The sequence below is a fragment of the Rousettus aegyptiacus genome, unplaced genomic scaffold (assembly GCF_014176215.1).
Source record: "Rousettus aegyptiacus isolate mRouAeg1 unplaced genomic scaffold, mRouAeg1.p scaffold_m13_p_1, whole genome shotgun sequence".
In the NCBI taxonomy this organism is placed as follows: Eukaryota; Metazoa; Chordata; class Mammalia; order Chiroptera; family Pteropodidae; genus Rousettus; species Rousettus aegyptiacus.
Window position 1 is genome coordinate 172,837,461 of NW_023416284.1, and position 24,356 is coordinate 172,861,816.

Genomic DNA, 24,356 nt, shown 5'->3' on the forward strand with positions numbered 1-24,356 from the left:
AGATATTTGGTTTACATTTATAAGTACTTGACCTCCTTACATTTAAAAATGTCTAGCCTAAACATCTGTGTCCCTCCTGCCAAATCCATATGTTAAATCCTAATGCCCGATGGGATATTATCTGGAGGTGGGGCCTTTGGGATGTGATGAGGTGACCAGAGTGGAGCCCTCATGAATGGGATAAATGATGTTGTTATGAAAGAGGCCCCAAAGTGCTCCCTTTACACCTTCTACCATGTAAGGACGCATAGCAAGAAGACTGCTGTCTAGGAAGCAGGAAGCAAGTCCTCACCAGACACTAAATCTGCCAGTATCTTGCTCTTGGGTGTCCCAGCCTCAAGAGCTGAGAAATTTCTGTTGTTTTATAAGCCACCAGGTTTATGGTAATTTGTTAAAGCACCTTAGATGAACTAGGATTAGGAGCCTCAAAGGGCATAGGAATGTATTACTCGGAATGGTATTTTGATGCTACTTTTGGTAGTCACCAGGTACCCTTGTTATCAGATAAAAAATATTGATTCCATTCTGTTTACTTAATAAAAGCATTTCACATTATGAGAAATTATTATGTGAAATTTCCATATTCACTGAACATATGAATGAATGAATGGCAAGTATATTTGAGCTTGGACCAGTTTAATGAAGAAAACAAAAGTTCACAAGCCTTCTAAAAAGATTGCTAAGAATGTAATTAATGATAAAAATTAAATAAAGCTAAATAAAAATTAAATATGTTACAATCATTATGAACATCAGTTATATAAGATACTTCCACAAACTAAATTTCGAATACTCTAAGGCTTTAGATACACCTTAAAAATTTTGCTTGCTTCATTTCTAAGTTGATATTAATTATAGTTTACTGTGTCATATTTTTTTTTCAGAGTTAACTTAGGTACTAAGAGAAGCCTAATTAAGTCTTGGGACACTTGAGTAGCATTTATGGTAGCAATTATTAAGAGATTTCATGCTTTGTTGTTGCCCAGCAGACTGACTGATTGATTCTTGGATTTTTCAGTTTGAACAGTTGCTTCAGTGCTGTGTGGGCAAGTTATAAATCAGGAAGGTTTAGAAACGAATGAAAACTTTCAAGTTATAGGAACCATTGAATGAGTTATGACTTTATCATTAAGCAGAATCTTGAAGATCTATAACCTCAACCCAGATAGCACATTTAATTTAGTTCAGTATACCCGACTCCAAACCTCAATAGTTTGAAAAAAGCTTTAATTTGTTGCTGAGAGACAATGTTAAAAAAAAGAAGAAGAAAAAAAGAACTTGAGGACAGTAGAAGATAGGATTGAGTTTGAGAGCCAGGGCCATCTCCAGATGCCCATCTTCTAGCTTCTCTTGCTCTGTCAAGTCACAAGAACAGAGGCGATCTAGACCCCTAGCATCTCCGGTGGACCAAAGTAGTGCTGGGGCAGTGATGGAGCAGTTGACAGGGGCAACCTCCTGTCCATGCTGCTGATCACCTCTGCCTGTACCTTCACCCTCGGCCTGGTCTGCCTGCCCCACCACATGTTCAGCCACCTACCTAGCTGCCAGCCAGAGCAAAATGTCCACCATACATTTTTCTCTTCGATTCTGTTCCTTGAATATACCATAGCTTTTGGGGAAAGTCCACTTGAGTTCTTAGAAAATACATATGAGAAATATGGACCTATGGTAGTTTTACCATGATAGGCAAGACATTTACTTACTTTCTGGGGAGTGATGCTGCTACAGTGCTTTTTTAATTGTAAAAATGAAGATCTGAATGCAGAGATGCCTGCAGTTGTCGGACAGCACCTGTGTTTGGGAACAGAGTGGCCTATGATGTGCCTAATCCAGTTTTCTTGGAGTAGAAGGAAACGTTAAAAGTGGCCTTCACATGGTCCACTTTAAGTAGCATGTTTCTATAACTGAAAAAAGAAACAAAGGAATACTTTCAGAGTTGGGAAGAGAAAAAGTATGAAGCTCTTTCTGAGCTCACAGTTTTAACAGTCAGCCATTGCTTACATGGCCGGGAGAAGGTGGCACATCTGTGTGCAGATTTGGGTGGAGGTTTTAGCCATGCAGCCTGTCCGTTACCAGGTTGGCTGCCTTTGCTTAGTTTCAGTACAGAGCCCATCAAGAGATTAAGAATATTTTCTGTATAAGCAATCCAGAAACACAGGTCGAATTAAACATTGATAACCTTTAAACTTCACTGGATTCTGCACGTAAAGGTGGGTGTGATGAAGAAGCGGGAAGCTCGTTGGCCTGCTCTTGGCAGGGCAGCGTGTGTCCGGAGCTGCTAGTGCCTGGATGGGCTTCTCTTTGGAAGAGACAAAACACTTCAAAAAAAAAAAAAATGTTATTTAGAACAGAAAATAGTCTTGAACTTATGACCAGCTCAAGGATCTAAATTTACTTGATTACTGTATAAAAGAAACATTAAGATTTAGACTTCCTGTAATGACCAGGATGAGAACAGTCTTCCGTGACATCAGAGCAATGTTTCTCTCTCTGTTAATCAGAGGCTTAAAGCCCCATGGATAAAGTCCCTAGGCTTTAATCCTGATAGGACAACCCAGCATCAGGAGAGAAGTTTGCCTGTGTGTCATTTGGAGCTGGGTGTACCCCCCAGATACATCCATGTATTGGGGAAATTTTTGCCTGTGTTTCCATGAAGAAGACAAGTTGAACCATTACGTTTTTGTTCGTATTAATTTGATCTTATCAATGGATATTTTCCCACTGTGAAGTGTGTAGCCATGATTCATACCCTAAAAACCCAGTAATTGATATCAAGTTTCAAATGAAAAAGGCTACGAAGAAGTAATGTATAAAATATTACTGCAAGGTACACAAGCATTCGAAGATCATCAAGTTTATGAAACAACTCAGTGTGTTTTTTTGTGTGTCATTTAAAAAGATAGCGGCTTAACTTATGATTTTTTAATTTTATTAACTGAATATTTCCATTGAGTCTAGTGGCATTTCAAACATTTTCTAGTAGTTTTATGATGGATACTTACTATGTGTGCTTTTAGGAAATCAAACTTATTAGTAGAAAAAAAAATTGTTTAGGGAGATCTAGATAACTGGTGTATTCTAAATAACACAATTTCCAGGTGCTAATTTTAAGAGCATAAAAAGCTCTTGGCAAGTAAATTTAGAGTAGTCACATCTTGACTAGTTCTGCAAAGTTTAGAAAAACCATGAGCTCCTTGGAAGGCACAGGTTCTTCATTGTTCTGGGTGATTTTTATGACGTGTGAGTGAGGATGGGAGGGTAGAAAGTAAGCCCACTTTTTTACCTAGAAGCACTGTCTGTAGAAATAGATCTGTGACTATGATTTAATAATCATATTTTCTAAAAAATATAATTATTAATACTTAAGACTGCTTTTGTACCTTGACATAATTATTAAATATTACATATTTATCCATTTGCTAAATATGCATCTGATTCTATAAGGGCACATCTGTGTGAAAGTCCAAAATAAAGTCCTTAAAATTTTTTTTAAAAGAACTTAATGTGTGTCACCAATTTGATTGATGTTTGGTTTTGTGAACTTTTTCTAACACCAACTGTCTTACGTCAAGTTCCCTGCAAGCAGAGCCTGAGATGAAGATTCTTGTACATGTGATGTATTAAAGGATAGTTTTCAGAAGAAAACTCTGAGTGAGGGGAGGAAGCAGGAGAGGCAGAGGAAGAAGCTGGACTGAGATGAGATCTCAGGAGAAGTCTAGCCTCAGCCAGTTCTTTAGGGAGTGGGGAGCTCTGGAAGGTGAATGGAATTGTAGAGTTTATCATACCAGAGAAGAAGAAGCTGAAAACTGACAGGGAGGAGGGAGTTGCCTTCTAAGCACCTGTGGAGAGACAGCTCTTAATCAACCATGGATAGTTCTCCAGAGTAGGATAGAGGTGTGAGCCCATACCTACAGGAACTGAGGGGGAGGTAAACAGTTTTATAAAGGCATTCTGGGCATCTGGTATACCACGGTACCAAATTATGAACTGGAACACTATATGTGTTATTTATTTCCTCACGGCAGCTATTGTGCATCGATCACAGAGATTTGAACAATTAGAGAGACTTGTGGAGAGGGTCAGAGGGTCCATAGGGAAGCAACAAAGGGATGGGGAGTTTTTTTTTTCTTTTTTAGAAGGTCCATTGGGGTGAAATTGGAAAGGATTAATCTCAGAAAAGGAGTATACAATAATTTAACCACTGTCCTCAACCATATGAAGGAAATACAGATGAGTGTTTTGTTTTATTTTGTTTGAATATCAACTGAGGACAGAATAAAAAGATATGAATTAAAATTGCAGCTGAAGGGGATTTAGAGTAGATAGAATGTTAAATGTTCTTTGCAATAAGCACTCATAGAGGTGGGAACATTTGAGAATATCTCTCCCTAAAGGTCTTTAAAATGGAATAAGCATTAATCTACTAAAGATGTCTATCCCCTCATAAGAATCATGTCATAGACTTCAACTGTAAGAAAACTATAAGGCAAGGGAAAACAAGATGTAAGGAGTGTTTCCTCCTCAAATGCATGACAGACAGACGCAAACACACTCACACTCACACACTCCTTAAAATATTATTTTAATTCAACTGAAACTCTACAAAGATGCCTTAAAATATATAAATTTTTGAATAAAATCATAAATTGTTATTCTTTATGAAATCGTAGTTAAGCCAAAACTTCTTCAGGAGCAGAGTGGAATATCAAAAATGTAATTATGTAAATAATAACCAGGCTGTTTTTTTCCCTGTAAAATGCACTTTAAAAAATTTTTTAGCAACTGTTTTGTAACAGGATCTTTAAAAATATAGCATTTTGAAGTTAGGATAATTAAAAAAATAGGTGGCAAATTTGGACAGAGCACACACTTGAATCTCTGTCAGAAGAAGCACATGTGCTCTCAGGTCCCAAAGGAAGTGACGGAAATGGACAGATAGCAGAAGAAAAATATTAACTTTGTTTAGAATAGACTAGTTAGAAATTTGTCTTGCTTTGTCTTGGTTTTAAAGATGAAGCTCATTTAGTGGCTCCTAGGAGTTAGGTCTAAGGTGGGATATAAAAGTATAGCATAGACCTGGAAAAAATAAATGATAACACCGTATTTTACCTGACATTTATTCCAATCATACATGGAGATTATAGCATTTGAGAAACCAATATATCTGGAAGGAAAGAGCATTCTAACATGTAACTTAAATGTACTACAAAGGTTAGAACAATACAAACGCCCCTAATGTACTAGAAAGAGTAAAGTGATATTAGTGTCCCAGATTACAAAAGCGCAAATACCTGCAGTTAGTATAGACTTTGAGTTCTCATTTATCCGAAACCACAGGGTGACATTAATAATGCTGTGATAATAAGTCTATTGCATAGGTGCAGTGTGCTCAGACTTTTGCTGCATATCTTACTTAATTCTGGGTACCGTCCTATGAGATGGCTTTATGGTCCTCCCCTGTTTTCCAGGCGGGGGAACTGAGGCACAGATGGATTAAGTAATTTGCCCAGGGGCTCTTAGCTGGTATTTGGTTCTGCTGCTAAGTTCTTACTCATTAATCAATGCTGTCTGCCTGCCCCGGTCCGTCTCCTGTCACATGTGTGCACAGAAAAGTATTGCATAGTTGAACTAGGTTCTTGGAAAGTTACTAGAGGGACATTGTCAGAGTAGTGGCTTTGCCACATCCGCCTAACTCCAGTGGTTGAGGACAGTTCCAACACCACCTCCTGGGCTGTCAGGTCTGATCATTTCTGCTTTTCGGTGCCTTCATTCACAGAACATGATTTGATCAATATCTTAAATTTATATTTAAAAACTGCTCTATAGTAGAATTCTGATGCAGTGACAGCTCCATTGTGTTATGTAGCAGAGTTAAATTTCTACATGTTTTGTGAAAATACACCTGGAACTTCTCATATCTGCCATTGGGAAAGATCCTTCATCTAATTCTGCTAAATTTGCTAATAGTCTGTTATATTTCACTCATCTTTGTGTTTTCCAAAAAGTAGAAACCTAGTCTCTAAACCCCAACTTTAAATGTCTCTGAACATATTCTAGATACCTTGATATTTTCCTTTTACCCACATGGTCCCTAATACACCCCATAACGTTTATTAGGTGATGACATTGAACTGGTGGTAACTTGAAGCAGTCTAGAGCAAGAAAAGCAAGTGATTTGTGTAAATCAGTATCAGGCTTCCACCTCTATTTTACTAGGATGTTCATAGTCTACCACATCATGTCTCCTACAAAGAGAGGTAATTCAGGAACCAAACGACAGACAATTTCTGTTTTAGAACTTATAGGACAACTGTGCAAGATGAGTTTCGATGTTGTAGGGAGATCAAGGTTCTTTTTGGAATATATAATAAAGAGTCTGCTGTGTCTGTTGCTTTGATTTAGGTGACAATCAGCAGGGCAGGGCATGAATCTTCCTTTGGTTTTGAGAACTTTGTCTTTGGTGGCCCTTTGTCACCAACAGTGGCATGAAGAAGATGCCCAAAGCATTCCCTTTGCTGCATAGTAGACACTGTTGGCCGTTATTTCCATTTCAATCTTTCCTTTCCTCTTGTGACAGCTCAAGGAGTATGAAGCCCAGCACCGGCAGTCAGCGGCCTTGGACCCTGCCGACTGGCCAGACGGTTCTTACCCCACATTCGATGGCTCGTCAAACTGCAATGTAAGTTTGCTCTCTCTTTGAGCACCTTGGCTACTTTGCCTGCACAGTTTTAGCCTTGCGATGTCGTCTCACAATTCCCAACTCTCACCTGGATCTGAAAAGGAGTGTCTCTTTTTAAAAGTTTTCTTCACCCGATAGAAATTCGTTGACAGAATAGTACGGGTTTGGTTTTTTTTTCTAATTGTAGTAAAGTATACATAACTTAAAATTTACCATTGTACGCATGTGTAAGTGTTCAGTTCAGTAGCATTAAGTGCATTGACATTGCTGTGCAATCATCACCACGATCTATTTCCACAACTTTTTCATCGTCGAAGACAGAAATTTTATCACTGTTAAACAGTAGCTCCCTTTTCTCCCCTCCCCAGAGTCCCTGGCAACCACCATTCTACTTATTTTCTGTCTTGAGGAATTTGACTATTCTAGGTACCTCATATAACTTAAATCATAGAATATTTGTCCTTTCGGGTCTGGTTTATTTCTCTTAGCACAGTGTTTTCTGGTATATGTTGCGGCATATAGTAGAACTTCATTCTTTTTATGGAAGTGTTAAGTGGATGCTTATTCCACTGTACGTATAGACCACATTTTGTTTATCCAACTGTTTATAGACACTTGAGCATTTCTACTTTGGCGCTGTTACAAATAATGCTGCTGCCTCAATCATTGGTATACAGGTATCTGTTCGAGTCCCTGCTGTCCATTCTTTTGGGTATATACCTAGCAGCAGAATTTCTGGGTCATAAGGTAATTCTATGTTTAACATTTTGAGACGCGGTCATACCGTTTTCCGCAGTGACTGTACCATTTTATGTTCCTGACAGCAGCGCATGAAGGTTCCAGTTTCCCTGCTTCCTCACTAACACTTGTGAGCCTCTCCCCACCCCACAACCCCCATCTTTTTTTGATAATAATCATCCTAATGGGTGTGAGCTGATATCTCAATGTGGTTTTGATTTGCATTTCCCTGGTGACTAAGAAGTTTTATGTGCTTATCAGCCATTTGCATATCTTTGAAGAAATGCCTATTCAAGTTCTTTGCCTATTCTAAAATTGGGTTATTTGTTTTATTGTTCATTGTAAATTGTAGAAGTTCTTTATATATTCTGGTTATTAATCTCCTATCAGATACTTGATTTTTAAATTTCTTTTGTTGCCTGTACTTTTGGTATCAAGTCCAAGAAATCCTTGCCAACTCTAATGTCGTCAAGATTTTCTCCTGTATTTTCTTTTAAGAGTTTTATAGTTTTAGCTCTTAAGTTTAGGTCTTTTATGTAACACATGAGTCCAACTTCATTCTTTTGCAGGTAGATATCTAGTTTTCCTGAACCATTTGTTGAAAAGACTGTCCTTTCCCCCATTAAATGGATTTATCCCCATTTTTGAAAATTAATGGGTCATATATGTGAGGGTTTATTTCTGGGATTTCTATTCCTATTTTATATTTTATATACATATAGCCAATCTTATTTCTTAAACATATACCTCTTTGCTTGCAATCTTATATTTCAGAAAAGCCTGACTGTTTTTCAGTAATGTATCTATCAGATACATTCCAAACTTTTTGGCACACTCAAGACCTTATGTGATCTTGCCTCAATCAGTTTCTCCACTCCAATCTGCCACCTTCTTCCCAAATAGTCTCCATTGCCACCACACTGGGTCCTGCGTGAATTACTGAATACATCTTGTATTTTCACACTCTCTGCTTTCATTCAGCAATTTCCTCCACCTAAAATGTCTTCCTTCAGAATTTTCCAGGTGAAAGCCTAGCATACTGCGTGGTGAAGCTCACTGCCACCTCCTCTATGAAACTTTCTTTAACCTTGTCATGTATAGTTGATTGCTTCCTCTTCTGTGCTTTTGTTAAACTAGCTGTATACATGAAGCCTGACAGTTACCCTAGAGTGCCAATTTATCATACATATTTCAGCCTCCTTGGAAGTCATGAGCTCCAGAAGCAGGAATGGCATGCTGTATTACTGTGTGTCTCCAGTGAGTGCCTAGGTCAGTGTCCAGCTCATATAGTATGTTTAAAAATATTTAGTAAACAAAGTTGTATTTGAATGTTTATCCTTCCTGGCTGCTGTAGAGCATGTTTTATGTTTTGCAACTACAGACTCAGTCTTTGCCTTTCTTCGCATTTAAGCAACAAGTGATGGCTTCTCAGAGGTAAATATAACCTGCCGACGACTTTCTTTTCCCTGATATCCTGAACCAAGCACCAGATTTCCATTGCAGCTAAAAAAACAAAAACGAAAACCCCAAAAGATTATTAATTTAGAAACTCTGCCTGGTTTGCTCTTGTATGAAGGAGACTGAGATGTTACTATTCATAATGATAAATGTGTCCTATGCTAGCCAGCAGTGTGTCCTGGGACTATGAGGTAATCAAAAGAACAATGTCCATGGTTTTCATTGTGCCTTTTTGGTTCGTTCTCTTATCCCCAACTCTTAACGACTGACATAGTATAAATGTAAATCATGAACCTAAGGAATCATCCAGAGTCAATACAGTAACTCAGGACTGATGTGAGTCAGACCCAGCTTGGGGGAGAGCACAAAGACCTGCTTGTCCACAGTGGGTCTAAGTATCAACCCACTGTGTACTGTCCTGAATAATAGCGTCTGAGTCGAGGGGGTAGTGATAAGACTATTCGTTCTGAGAACGAGGTCTGCAGTAAAACCCCACATACTTAGATAGCAAGGGGAGAGGCTTGTCTCATTTAGGGAACAAATTAGTATAAATTGAGTACTCTAGGCATTTTGAACACGCTGCTAAGAAAGCATCATTAAGTATTGGTTCGTTGGACCCCTTTCAGAGGGTGACTCAGAACCATCACCTCAATATGAATTGTCAGAATGAAATAGGTACTTCTTAAAGTTGGGACGTTTCATTCTCTTGAGCGTTCCTTTGTTCGTTTAGGAGACATCTGTGGAGCAATTGCTATGAACCAGGCATAGTGTAGACATTCGGCTCCAAAGGTGACGTGAAGGAGAAAGGGAGACGGGTATGAACACTGCAGTGCAGAGGTCAAAGTCACCCCCACATGTGCGCACGCATACAAGATGCCAGGCACACGCTTAAATTATTAGCTTCTTGGCAACTGTTTTTTCATAGATGGCTCAAAAATAAATTCAGCCCGTCCTATTGGAGAAAGGCCCAGGAATACCATATGCCCCCTCAATTTCCAGCACGATCTTCCAGAAGCTGTAAAGAACAACTTCTCTTTTTGTTGAGGGGTGTAGGTAAAGGCAGGCCACTCAGCAATGGAGACAGTTTTATGAAGCAGTAGCATTTACCCTGTGTGTTTTGCTGGCCGACTTTCTACTAACATGCAAGGCCACTTCCAGTCACTGTTCATTACTGCAGCCGACCACTTTTGGCACTGAAGTTTGCTTGAACTTGATTGCAATCTTGATGTACATGATACTCGCCCTCTCTGACATTAGTCTGTCCGGTGTTTTTATGGAGACTTGGCAAGAAACTTCATCCAAAATACTCCCTCTTGGTTATTTTAGATTTGCCTGGTAGAGTGATTAGTTTCAGATAATTCCCCATGTCCTGATGCAGCCTCCATGCATTAGGCTCTTTGATTATCTTTTGTGCTAGAATCAGGGCTTTTCAGTTTTCTGTTAATTCTTTCCTATACTGAGATGTAGATAGCCCACTGGCCATAGTCAGGAATGCCCAGGCCATGAAAGTTTCAGGGACCGTAAGACCTTTGTCACCAGACCTCAATGCCTGTATTGATGTCTGTCGTGCTTTCGGATTTCATTGGCATTGATTTCGTAGGCTTCCCCTCCCCCATAACTGGCATGAGATAAATGCGTGTTGCCTCACAGTAAATCCACATTCACATTCCTGGTTTTCAAGAGTGTAAAGTACTAAAGATAGTTAACAGGCGAAGTGAAAAATAGCTTTCTCTTTGCCAGAAGAGAATCCCCTGCTTTTCATTAATAATAAACTTTTGTTGTGAGTGTTTGAGTAGTGAAAAGAGTTTCTGCTTGAGTACTTAACTTGATTCCTTATTAAATATCTGAATCTTTATTTTAATTTTTAAAATTTATTTTGGTAAGTTTCGTTTTCATTTGCTTCCTGGTGGGGGAAGAGTCTGAGCTCTCATTTTAAGTTTTCAACTCTGTGCCTTCAGTTTACCATCTGGTTAAGAAAATGCTTAAAGCAATTATGCTCTTCATCCTACTAGGGTTTGTACTCTTTCCTCAAGGTATAAGTTTAGGTAAGTCATAGTTTTTTATGGTTTAACAAAATTGGTAGTTAAGAGTTGGTCATCTGTACCTGGTGCTTAAATATTAATGAACGTGCTTGCAGTGGAGAAACATCTTTCTAAAAACATGTCAAATTGAAAATTATTGGATTCTGATGTCATTTAAGCATATAATATATAAAGAAAAATTAAAGCAACAAGGTCAATAAAACACCAGAGTTCTTAGAGTTTATTGGTCCTGTTCAGTTGCTTCACTTCATACACAGTATGTTCCAGAAAAAGTCGGAATAGTGTTTCTGTATCTGGAGTTCCTTATTAGGATGAACCAATATTTCACCATAGGGAAACATTTTATGACTTGAGTTATTTTGAAAAGCAAGTCATCATTTCATAACCGATCACTTTTACAATGGGGGAAATTTAGAGTTGGGAAATATTTGTGCAAAGAACGCTATGATGTCCTAACTGCAGGGTTATAATAATACCTTACGTCTGTGTGTACATCTCTTTATAGCTTTTCATTCCATCTCCAAATATATCTTTGCCACCAACCTGGCTTGATTTACAGGTGAGCCGTGTGGTTGAACTATGCCCAGCAGTTTGGGTAACAGAACACCAAGAGTGGTGACTTCTTCCACTTTTTTTTACAAAATCCTATTTTAAGTATTTCCTTGATTGAGGACTTTCAAGGTCTCACCTAAAATATCACCATATTATAAGATGTTTTGGGTGGCATAATGCAAGATTTGAAATCTTTTTGAGGCTTTCTAAAATTATAAACCATAACACTGTCTCTTGCCAGCAGACAGGTTTTCCTTAGACTTTTCAGTCATTTCACTCGCTTCGACATCAGCCATTGTCATTGAACCAGAGGATTCAGACTTGCTGTTTTAGAAGAAAAGGTTGCCGTAGACTAGACCTTGAACTTCCTGGAAGATAATGTGCTGAAAGCCTGGAGAATCTTCTATAAAGTTACTTTTTTGGTGGTTCTTATAGTGAATGGCTTAATTTCTGTTGCGGCCAAAGAAACGGCTAATGATTTAATCAATCAATACAGAATGTTGTGGCGCACTCACAGAGTGTCCCTTTGGGAGGAGATGGATGTGGCCATTTGCTTGTCTGAGGGGCATTGTCTGAAGAGCATCATATAGCCATGGTGCTCTTTTTAGATATTTAGATTTTTAAAAGATTGTAAATGTGTTTATTTTGAATATGTTTCTTTTACTAGGGTGAACTTCTAGACCATGTCTATAAATTAAAATTTATCACAAGATTTATTTTTATATTTCAAAGGGGTTAAAAGAAAATATAAACCAATATCATTAGCTATCTCATTTGGGGAAATTTGATCTCAAAAGATTAAAAAAAGAAAAAACCCATAATGAATATGCAAGATTTTCTTTCACCTTTCGATATTCCTGGCAGGTGAAAAAGATATATAATTTTTGTATTTTTGCTGACTTTGATTGAATGAATATTTATTGGATGCAAAAATTATGTGAAGATTCACATATAACACAGTATGAGAGTTGCATTATGGGTATAGTCAAGGTAACCTCACAAAAACAGTTGACCTTTCTACCTTTATTCTCTTACATTTTTGTGTTCTTTAAGAAAATTTAAGAGAGGATAGATTCCAAGCATAAAAATAACAACGTTTCTGAGTAAGTTGTTTGGTTTTAATGGTGTTTATTTTTTTAGTATCTCTTTCCCTAGAGAATCTTTTCCCATAACTCTTAATACATGAGTCTCAGCTTTACAGTTTTCTAATTGGCAAGGTAAGTTTTGATTCGTGGCTGGAAAATGGTTCTGCTTGTTGAAGCCTTAGCGGTTGTATTAACAGCTTAAACACAGGATGGTTGTCATGTATTTTTCGGCTGTTTATTTCTTAAACAGAAGAGTTTTACTCATTTGACTTGTAATATGACCAGGAGAAAGAAAAAAAGTTACGACTTAGCAATAATTTGCCTGAGGGCATTTCTGTCCTGTGTTCTTGAAGCAGACACCAGTAATTCTTTTCTCCTCATTTCTCAATTGTGCTCAAATACTTAACACTTTTCTAAATCTTTCTAAATATAACTATGTTAAAAAGAACATTTAGTGATTCTGGTCTTTTAATGTATATTCGAAGCCTTCAGGTGATTGCTCAGTCTTTTATGGAGACCTTCTATAAATTCTTTTTTTTATTTGGCTGGATGGGAATGTACAGGAAGAAATGTGAAGAAATATTGCTCTTATTTTAATGAAGATGATTTTGAACCTAAAATGATAGTAAAATGAGATATTAAAATTCTCTTTAGAAGAGTGAATGTCATGATTCTTTAGACCTGTTTACGGTGAGACTGAGAGGCACAGTCACCCCGTTGGAACAATATACATAGCGAAGTCTTTTGAGAAAAATGGATTTTGTTCTAATTGGATGTAAGCTAACTGTGAACCACTGCTTAGATGACTTCTTGTCATTTATTCCACACCACCCTCCCATCCCAGCCGTCTTCCTGGGACAAGGGCCAAAATTTGAGGAGTGTGTTTGCCGAGTCCTTAACGTCATGGTATTTAAACAGTTAGACAAGAAGGAGGCTCTGGTCTCCAGAAAGCCAGGCGTTTGCCCAGTGTGGGCAGGCGAGGGGACTGGTTAAGCTCACAGACGTGAGTCAGATCCCTGCCCTGCTGCCTGTTAACTCTGCCTCTGAGGGCTAATAGTTTCATCTCTTTGTGCCTCAGTTTCCTCATCCGGAAAACAGGGGCAAGCGTATTTATCCCATATGGGTGTCGCAAGGATGAAGTGGCGCAAAGTCCACACCTAGTGAACAGCAGCTTCTGTTACTCTATGTGAAGATCTTCCAGTTTCTGTTAACTGTTATTCTCAGGGTTCTCGAGTTCCTGTAAAAAGTGCTATTTTTGTACCTATCGTCAACATGGTGGCTGCTTATACTTAACGTATCACAGCAGATAGGCTAGAGTTGTCAGAAAAGCTTATCATAAATAGCGCATGTTTCCTGGGCTGTGCTTTGGCCGATCGCATCAGCAGTTTATTTTTTGTTTCAGAAGGTGTTACTGTGTAAGTGGCTTTATTTAGTAAGTGGGTCTGGTATGATTTCAGTGAGCCTGTTTGGCCTTAGGAGTAGCGTTTGGGAAGAAAAAGCAGTAAATTGTACTGAAATTGTCAAGGGTCATGCAGTGCTAATAAGATGGTCTCTTTGAGTGTGTGGGTGTGTCAGATTAGAGGGCGCTCTCATGCAGGCCCCAAAATAACTGGAAATTGGGCTTTTTGCACCTGGCAAACTAACTAGGTGCATCTCTATCGCCACTGATTTGTACGATTACAGGGAGCTGCGTGCGCTGCCTGCAGACTCCCCTCAACATACAAAGGGCCCCATGAACAAACGTAAGTAATGACAGAAATACTCGAGCACTACGTAACCTGAGGGTACCTATTAAAAAATAATAATAATTTAAACTTAACACTGCTTTTGATGCATTCTAGTCTATTGTTTCTTTTATTAGGTTGAGCCATGTGAAACTGGAGATAATGGCTTTTGAACTATAAAAATGGCAATTTCCTTTGTCCGACCTAATACATGGATAGCAGACAGGATATACCTACCACGTTCCCCCTGCTGGCTGATTCTGTCTAAATATAGATATTTGTAACATAATCTGGGTTAGGAATGGGCATTTGGATTTGCATGCCAGTTTCTTATTTTGCTCATGGAAGTAACCTCAGGGGAGGTTGGAGGTAAGAGGGTTTCCATCACTTGTTTAATACTATTGATCTATCACATGTTAATTCCTCCTTAAATCATTTGCCCGATTGCCAGATCTTATATAATGCATGGGTTGGAGAGAGACCCAGGCCCTATTGTGGTTCATGAATAGGATCCAGACCAAGGGCCACCTCTAACCTAAGCCCGCTTATTGAAGCCACAGGCTGCCTATCAGACTGCCTATCCCCTATTTAGGGTCCATTTGAATTTTAAGTCACCATAGCTGCCCATTATAGCAAAACTCTTAAGAACTATATATAGTCAGTCATGAAACAGTGACACTCATTTGAAGGGCGATGTTTTAACCCAACCAAGTTCAAATTCCAATTCCAATTATTCACAGAATGATTTCTATAGCAGTGTCCCTTTGTTCTCTTCTCTTTCCCCGTTCCTTTCCTTCTTCGTACCACGCCACACTGCAGAGTTGATTGTGCTCTCACCAGCATGACGCCGACAGCATCGCATCATTAGCTCCTAAAAAGACACTTCTTGCCCTGTCCTTTTTACCCGGAGTGTAGGTGAAACAATGACATCTTGAACATTCTTTTGTTCAGTCATTCTTCGGACATTTATTGGGTACCTACCACATGCCAGTCCCTGTACACGGGGTGCTTGTGTTTGAGAAGAAGGGATGGACAGGTGGATAGCACTGTTGGGGACCGAATTGGGGTATCTCACCTAGTGCGATTAGTAAACACAGCAAGCCCATTAAGCCCCAGGGAGAGGAATACGGGAAGCCTTTCCGGAGAAGTTGGCTGGAACCCAGTAAAAGTTCACCAACAGAAGGAAGAGAAACACATGTTAGGTAGAGGGAGCGGCAAGGTCAAAGGCCAAGGTGAAGAGCTGGGTACATCTTAAGATGCGGGTCATATGAGAAAAAGGATTTAAATAATATAGCTTTTCTCTATATCAATATTTTGGCTTCTAGGATATAGATTCTATTTGCTAATTCTTATTCACAAATTTCATTGAAATTTGCTGTAATCGGTTATTTTGGTCTTCTATTTCCTTATGACAGTAATTTTAAAATTCATTATCATTTATGTTTTTCACCTTGCATTTGAGGTCCCATTTAATTGAATTCGTGTTCTTTATTATTTTTTAAAATGAAGCAACTGTTAGGAATTTCTTCCTGTTCTTACATTGTATTTTATTCTGATAGGAGGATGGGATCAAAAGTGTTTTCCCATACTTCTCTCCTTTTTTTTTTTTTTTCTCATTGCTGTAGTTTGTTTGAATAATTATCATACATTTTCTGTTCACTTTGATCATGTCTGGGTAGCTTGGGTCAAATGTTCTATATGTGCTGATAAAATGAGGATTACTTTTTGACCTTTTGCCATGCTAGCTGTCAATAGATGGTTTTCCCTTCTCCTGAGCTACACTTCAGGGCTTTATTTTGTGGTACATTCATGTTTGCTCTTGCTATAGTCTGACATAATGGCCAGAGAAGTGGAAATTCAGCTGAGGTAGAAAGTGATCTTCATTGGGTTACCTGGGCTCTGCCTTCTCTCACCTAAGATTTTGCTAAATGTACTACATCACGATTCAAGGTACTTAGTTTATGGGTAGGGGGCTGGGTGGGGCATAGCTTAATTCATTTATCCAGTTCCTGGTGAATTTCTAGAGGCTTTATTTCAATCAGGATCAGCCTTACTAATGACTTTTCTTCTTTTCACTCATTACTCTCCTGAAGTAATTTTCACTACCCCTAGGTCAGAAAAAGATAAAAAGACTACGCAGTTTACTTCCTTCCAAATTCGAGGTTATATGAAATAATTCTCGAAGTTTCCACCAATCTGACTTCTAGAAAAGTGAGGGCCGTTTTCACTGGTGTTCAGAAATTTGTTTCTTAACTTGATCATGGAGTTTTAAAGTTTAATATTAGAGTTTGTGCCTTTATTTGGTTGCACTTGGTAGAATATTTTCACTTTTACACACACACACACCCCTCGAGTGGGGCTGTTGCTCATTTTGTTAATTGTTGTGGGAAATATATTCTGTGGTTCGGTTTTCAGCAATCATCACGAACCTGATAGTTTTGCCAATTAGGTAACCACAAATACCCTTTCTAGTTCTAAATGATTCCTTTCTAAGGATTCAGCCTAGATTTCTATAATTTGAAAGTAAATTTGCTTATTGAAGGAACTCGATTGAAGTAAATTTGTTTATTATTTATTCCACAGAGAAAAGGAGAATTATGTTAAGGTTGTAGATCGTAACTCTAGGAGGCAACATTGGCCCACCTGCCTCCAGTTGCAACAGGTGACTGTGTTGAGCTGGTGGCCTGTGTTTTGCCCGGAGGAATGAACTTAGTGTCTGTACCTTTTCTCTGTTTCCATGTCGCTCCATGAATTCTCATTTCTACACTGTCATGTGCCTAGGCAAGGTCGTTTGCAGCCCTATCCAAAAAGTCATCATGCCTGACCCGTGAATCAGTCAGAGTTAAATGCCATAAAAATAATATGACTTTGCAAACACCACCCAATCCCTGAGGAGACTTCCCACTTCTGGGATGAGAACTACCATCAGCTCTAGAAACTAGCGCCTCTAACGAACATGCAATTGCCCTACTTGGCAGTCCCGTTCTGAATCATCTTTTTTCCATGGCATAGGCCATATGAGACCCGAATGCACTTGGGAATGAGTGGGTTTGGTGTTTTGTTGTCATCTTGAGTGCCCCTGACACCATAGATTTGCTTTGGCCGACACCGTCGACTGTCTTCTTAATGCTTCTCTGTTAACTCACCTTAATGTGAACAATGGGATTCTCTGACTAACGGGCAGGGAGACAACCTCAATCAGAAGAAAAATCTTCCAAAGGTTTACAAGGTGAAGAGAAAGTCGTTTCCCTTTACCTCCCCTGACCCCCATTCAGGAGAAGAAAAGAAGGTTTTCCTGCTCCACAGCACAGTGGAAAACTGGGGTGTGTGGGCTTTACCTGCATTCTAAGTTTCTCTAGACTTGGCTGTGGGACTTCTGAGGTCTTATATTTTCTCCCTTCTTCTTATGGGAAAAGTAACAACATAATTTGGGGCGATTAAAAGCAATTCAAAGTTCACGGGTTTAATCGAGTAGAGGTTACGTGGAAGGTAATATCCATTCACTGCTCCTTTGGTTCATAGTTTCTTTTTTAAAAAACTTTTTCTTAAGTCAGTTAAGTGCTGACAAGCATTAGCCCCCTAGGGGATGGTAATATTACCTCAAATTCTCCCATACTTTTTGCAAATAAAAATATCACATAATTATTTTCTCTTCCTCCTCCTCCTCCTCCTCCTCCTCTTTTTCCTCCTTCTCCTCCTCGTTCTCTAAATCTGGCGACAACTAGTTGTCAGAAACTGCCAGAGAGATTATTTCAGTGTTACACCGTACTTCTGGGAGAAGAATGGAATCTTATTTTTTTATTTCCATATGCTGACAAAAATCTTCTCATTTCAGAGAACAATGATATCACCAGCTAATGAGCAAAATATTTTTTACTAAACAGATGAATCCTTCCCTGACTTCTTTGTGAAATTGGGAAAAAAAAAAAAAGAAAAACTCACAATGTGTTTCATATTTTATTACCCTGACAACTCATAAACACTTTTTAAAGTAATTCTGGCTTCTTTAAAGAGCGAGACGAATTTTTTTTATAAACACAGAAAATAACATTAATCTGATGGTCGTGACCGGAAGTCCCCTGCCACAGCCAGACCATGCTGATCTTAAACATACCCACCCGGAGTCAATATGCTGCCCCCAAGGTAGGGAGTGACCTTGAATGCATCACTTCTTGGCCCCGTGCAGGGAGATCAGGCATGTTGGAGGGATTATGAAATCCAGCTTGGAGAAGAGCAGGGCCCAAAGCTGCTGTTGATTGTTGTCACATGCTGTTTATAAAGGCACCAGCACCAGCCGAAGCCTTCTCTAACCGGACAGGCAGGCATCTAAGGTCAGGGGAAAGGAGTGGGGCCACAAGGCCACATAAGCACCGGACTTCTAGGCTCACATAGGAACGTGGACATGTCCCCAACCCTTGGCAAGTGCCAGTCCCCTCACTGAAGCATGCATGTTTCCATTCCCCAGCCGAAGGTGAGTTCTTCCGTGTCCCAATCCCTGTACCTCCGTTGACTTTTGTGAATCATATTTCTGAATTTCTTTGGGCTCCCTTTCTACCACCACACCCCCCGCCCCAGACTTCTAGACTATATAACCCTTTTAAGTCCACATAAAGCCAGTTAACTTGTTTTTCTATATATACCCCGCTCTTCCTAATGCCTTGATTCACTGCATTCATTTATTCATTCATTCATTTCATTCAGGAAATTTTTATTAAGCAAACATAGATACTACTTTTACTTATCTAAGTTGAAAAGACTATTGCAATATTCAGTGTTAGCAATTGTGTAGAGCAAATTGTTAATATGTTCAAAACAAGTAAAGATATGCCCCTTCCCTTACCCGCCAATTCTATAGTCTAACCATCTTATCTAAAGAAAGAATGGTAGATGTGTTATAAATTTTACGATAAAGTATTCACCAGAGGATTGTTTATAATACTGAAAAATTGGAAACATGCAAATATGAATGATGAGGGTGTTACTTAAATTATGGTATGCTTCTATGACTGAACACTGTTGAATTGTTAATATATTATGTTTCATTTGTTGAATATTTGTTGACATGGGAACATGTTCAAAATTGTTAAAAGGAGGTTATAAAACAGTATTTTTGTTTGAACAGCATTTATTGAGGGCTGCAAGGTTTCTCTAAAGAGAACCTTTAGAGAGAGCAGTGTGGCTTAAAGAGGGTCACAATTTATAAGCGAGGACTTTGTTTTTGCTTAGACCATTCTGTTCATGTGAGGGAGGCTTTTGGGGACCCTGATAGTGACCTTGGGAGGTGGAGCAGCTAGAGAACACGAGGTCATTCTTGTTTGTAAAAACAAAACAAAACATAAAAACACAAGATTGTATAGTGTGTGTGTGTGTGTGTGTGTGAGAGAGAGAGAGAGAGAGAGAGAGAGAGAGAAGTGGGTGGACATAAACCAAAATATTATGAATTTTTCTATAGAGTAAGGGAATATAGGTGATTTTTCATTCTGTTTTGTGTCTCTCCATTTTCCAAATTGTCTATAGTTAAACATGTATCACATGCAATCAACCATAAACAATAAATATTGTTAAAACACAGATACAGAAGTGAATACCACACCGTTCATTGTCCTCATGAAGTTTAGTGAGGAGCTAAGTAGTACAGTGATTACAGTATATCATGCTAAGTCCTGTGAGGAGGTCTGCTTAGGTCGCCATGCGACCACACAGCCTAAGGACAATGAGGAGGAAGGCCAGGAAGGCTTTCCAGAGGAGGCGGCGCATGGGACTGAATCGCGAAGGATGAGTTGGAGCTCGGTATGTAGGTAGGGTGGGCAGAGATAGTTCCAAGAAAGGATTCAAAGTGCAAGTGCAAAGTCGTGCAGGCACGTGAGAGCGAGGGTGTTTGAGATGCTCAGAGCAACTCAAGAGGGTGAGAACCCCTTGGCCAGAATGAGAGCCCCTTGCCATGTAGTATCCACAGAGCAGAGCATGTCATACACTGCAGCTGGAAATAAGGGTCGGGCTCTGACCATGCGAAGGCATATGTTCCATGAGGCCTTCGGACTTTGTCCTGAAGAGGTAAAGGACAAATCCTTAGAGTGGGAATCGAATGCTGAAATGTGTCCTCAGCAAATTTACAAACCTATTGTGTGCTGGATAAGTGCGAGTCCACTATTCAGTGAGTAGGACCAGCAAGGTCCTTTCCGTGTCCCCACTCTTTCTACCTTCCCTCCACCAAGAAGCTTCCCAGGTGGCCTGATTCAGCCTAGTCTTTTAGAAATCCCATAATTGATTGTGATGCACGGTAAGGGCCGGGAGCTGCAGGGCTGGAGAGTTTAAATCTCTTTATTCCACGTGTAATTACACACTTAAGTAGTGAGGGCCTACGGTGGGTGGGCCCTCCACTGGGCATTGAGAGTACAAGGAGTAGGGGACAGATACGGTCCTGCCCCTGTGGACATTCTTGTCCTCTGAAGGACGAGCCATGTTGGTTGCCCGTGTGGAACCCAACATTGAGTATCTCCATAAATACCTGAATCGTCCTGAGTCGGGGCAGCGATGGTTAAGGGGTATGCAGGTGTAGACGTGTCCTCCACACCATCCTCCTCACAGACCCCGGCTCTGTAAATGCCCAGCTTCCCATGAATCCCACACCAACAAGGGCCGTGCTCCCCAACCAGGCCCTGAGCCTCTGGGCCTCACATTCAGGGTCTCCTTTCATCTCTTCCAGAACCATAGGCAGCTTATCTCTGCCTTTTTGATAAATGAGAGAAGTTAAGAAACATGCCCAAGGCCACACACGCTGTTTACAGGTAGCATAAAGGGGACTTGAGCCTGTTCCTCCCCGACTCCAATGTTTGGTTCCTAATTCTGCTCAGAATTTTCTCTGCATCTAAGCAACCTGTTCAGACGCAGGTTCAGATGTTGGCCATATCACTAGCTTTCATGTGTTTTCTTTACCTTTGCCATTTGCACAGCACCCAAAACAGCAGTTTCGAAGAAGTAAAATAGGTCTTGTTTGAATTCTAGTCGGTTGCAGACCGCAGATGTAACTAGGCACTTGCATATGCAGTTTTTAAAGCAACAGACTTTAAGATAAATGTTATTAGACCAAGTTTACATGGACGAGTACTAAGACCCATGGAAGTGAAATGATTTGCCGGAGGACTTGGAAATTAAGCCCGGATTATCCTGGCTCCAGAGGCTTTGAGATTCCCTCTCTCCTGTACCCCGACTCTCAGGGGGGCATCCGCATTTTCTTAGTTTTCTTCAGGTAGCAAGTTCAACCAAGGGCTTCCAGTGACCGTTCTAAGGAATCTTAAGCGTAATGGTGCGTTGCAGGGTGGTTCTCAGTCTCGAGTGAAGAAAGCCCACGGAGGGGTAGGGCAGGGAGCAAAACCGTGGCGTGTCCAACTCCGCCGTTCACTGTCTGTGGAATGGGATCATACGTGAATGTCAGCACAGCGCCTGGGAATTGTGAGCATTCGGTATACACAGGTGTTGGATGCACAATGTCGCAGAGGCACCTGCCACAGTTTGTGACACAGGTGGGCACTCAGGTAGCAGTGGGAAGGGGGGAATGCAAAACCAGAGAATGTGTCAGGGAACAAATTTGTGAAATGCGGGACTAGGCAGTATAGGGAAGATGTGGCGAACCCTGGTGGGGAGAAATAACAGGAAATTCTACAAGGCATGGGAGGAGACATTTCTGGGTTAGAAAATGGTAGGAAAGGGAGATTTTTGCTGAAGAGTGAGAGGGGACAGAGGAGCTCTAGGAAAGAGGATGAGCCCAGGCAGTCTGTGGCACAGCCTGGGACCTCGTCATGGTAAAAATGAGGATTATTGTGTTGTGTGACATCCTACCAAGAGAGGGGCCTTTGCATAAATAAAGACCCACACAATGAGAGAGACACCTAGGAGTGGCGGCTGAACTGTACAAGTGAGAAATCATGACTTTCTCAACTGAGGGAATTTAGCCCTGAAAATACACACGTGACTTGCGACCCAGGACGTGGAAACTTCGTAGAGGTTTTCGGTCCTGTCTTGCTTAGACGATGTTCTTTTTAAGTCACGGTATGTGTCTGTTGCTCCCCAGACACCCCTGAGAAAATTAAATGATCATCTTGTGAAACAGTCCCCATGCTTATATTTCTTAGAACACAGGAGAACTCAGCCGCTCCGAGATGACCGTGGAAACCATTTGATAAGACAGTTTTAGAAGGGTCCATGAAGGGGAAGGATCCTGCCTTTGACTCCCATGGTTAAAATAGAAAGAGGAGTTGGGAGAGAGAGACAGAGACAGAGAAAGCAACGACTTTAGGAGAAAACCAAAATCATAAGTTGTAATTCAGTAATTTCAAAAATAGCCATTGAGAGGTGTCTATTTTCAATCGTGACTGCTCCCTTCAGTGGGTGTTTAGAACAATATCTATAAACGCGATCTTTTTTAAGACCAGTCACTTGTAAAGGACAGTCCTGGTCGGGATTTGCTCAGATTCTCCCGTTTTTTTTTTTTTTTTTTTTCTTTCTCTGGAATTCCATAGACAGTAATTAAGGAACTGGAGGCCAGCGGGAGGTCAGGGAGCCTTCGTCAGTGAAAACAGGGATTGTTTGCCACGTACAACACTCCCTTTTTTCCTTGTGGTGAATAGGAGATTTGCTTAGAGCTGATGACTTATGCCTTTCTTACAAGTTATGCAGTTAGCAAGTAACTGGGGACACAGTCAGCGAGCAGAAAGCAGCTAATTGAATCCAGTGTCCTCACTTTTTTTTTTTTACCCCCTCCGGATCGTAAGCTGTGCCGGTGGAGCCTGTCTGATCATGTAACTCCAAAGGAACACGTTCCAGAAGTGCCTAATCCTCGCTTTGAGATTACAGAGTTGCCGAACCAGGGAGAAGACGGTCTCGAAGTGGGGAGGGGGTGGGGAGACCAGCAGCGAGTTCAGAATTGCCCCTTAGGCCTGCTAAATGCCGAAGCCGGTAAGTTCCCAGGGTATGTTTAATGCGAAAGAAAAAAAAAAATGTGCTTTCTGTCACTTCAAAGAAAAGCTCTTGATTGCTCCTGGCTATGATGCTTCATCACTCTTTTCAAATTCCTCTAGAATGTGCCCTCCTTCCTTGCTTGCTTCCCGACCTTGTAACTCTGTAGCATTCTTTCTTGGCATGCTCACTCAATACTAAGGCATTGCTTTTGGAGGAGAAAAGTGAATATTATTTTGAGAATAAAGTGAGAATGCGCGCGGTCGAGTGTACGGGGCTTGGAGTTCGGTTGCCAGTTGTGGAGGCTTTCAGTGTGGAGGCTTGCAGTGTGGAGGACTTAACTTTGGACAGCATTGCACATTGATTTTCGTAAACCTACAACCGATCGGCTTCCTTCTCTTAACTTTTAATTTAACGCCACTGACAGAGCAGACCTGGGAAGTTGAAGCGTGTATGTCTGCTTAGGTGCTGGGGTTAAACGGGTGCGTGAATTTCACAAGCGAATACATTTCCAATAGTTTTCAGAAATGCTGGAATATCTTAATGTTATGTGCCGGCTCTCGGGAGATAAGTCGACTTTAGTGGCTATTAATTGAGACAGCATGTGGGGTGTTTGGAGCTGGAGAGGCAGGCTGAATATGTTTCTGCAGAAGGCTCGATTGTAACCCTGTGCTAAGCGTGGTCTCGAGCGGTCCCCAAAAGGATTCTAGTTGCTTCTTGCAAATTCGATTTAACCTTTATTATAGCCTGCACCACCGTGCCATGCACCTTTTGCAAAGTATTTGTTCTGTTGTGTCAGAGTCACAAGAACTATTTGCTACAGTGTCCGATGAAGTATCTGTTACCGACCTGCAGTGACAGGCTCAAGTTGAACAGTGAGGAGATGCTTTTACTTTGCTCCAGCGCACAAATGTTTGTATCTACAGATGCTATTAATTGTGTTCCTTTTTTCCGCTCATCCTTAATGGAGCTGTGTTATAAGAAGTTCTCCACGCTGGCTCCGTGTCTTTCCTATTAGAACATTGCAGATGTGTCAGGGATGCACATGTTCCAAAAGAAGCTGAGAAGGAAGGAGGCTCCACCCTCCTGCCCAAGCCAAACAGGCCCCATAGGTTCCCCATTC

General features: G+C 40.4%; 1 protein-coding gene and 1 pseudogene across 6 annotated transcripts in view; both read left to right on the top strand.

The window, feature by feature from the left end:
* SASH1 (SAM and SH3 domain containing 1) overlaps positions 1–24,356 on the top strand; it is a 208,287-nt gene that overhangs the window by 146,754 nt on the left and 37,177 nt on the right. For 5 of the 6 annotated variants that reach the window (XM_016160134.2, XM_016160132.2, XM_016160131.2 and 2 more), the window contains one exon: positions 6,578–6,679. In XM_016160134.2, the coding sequence (XP_016015620.2) occupies positions 6,578–6,679 (102 nt within the window). Of the gene's footprint in view, positions 1–6,577; positions 6,680–8,074; positions 23,234–24,356 lie in introns of those variants that run through there. The other variant, XM_016160136.2, reaches the window with a different exon arrangement.
* LOC118600446 lies at positions 3–6,009 on the top strand (annotated as a pseudogene).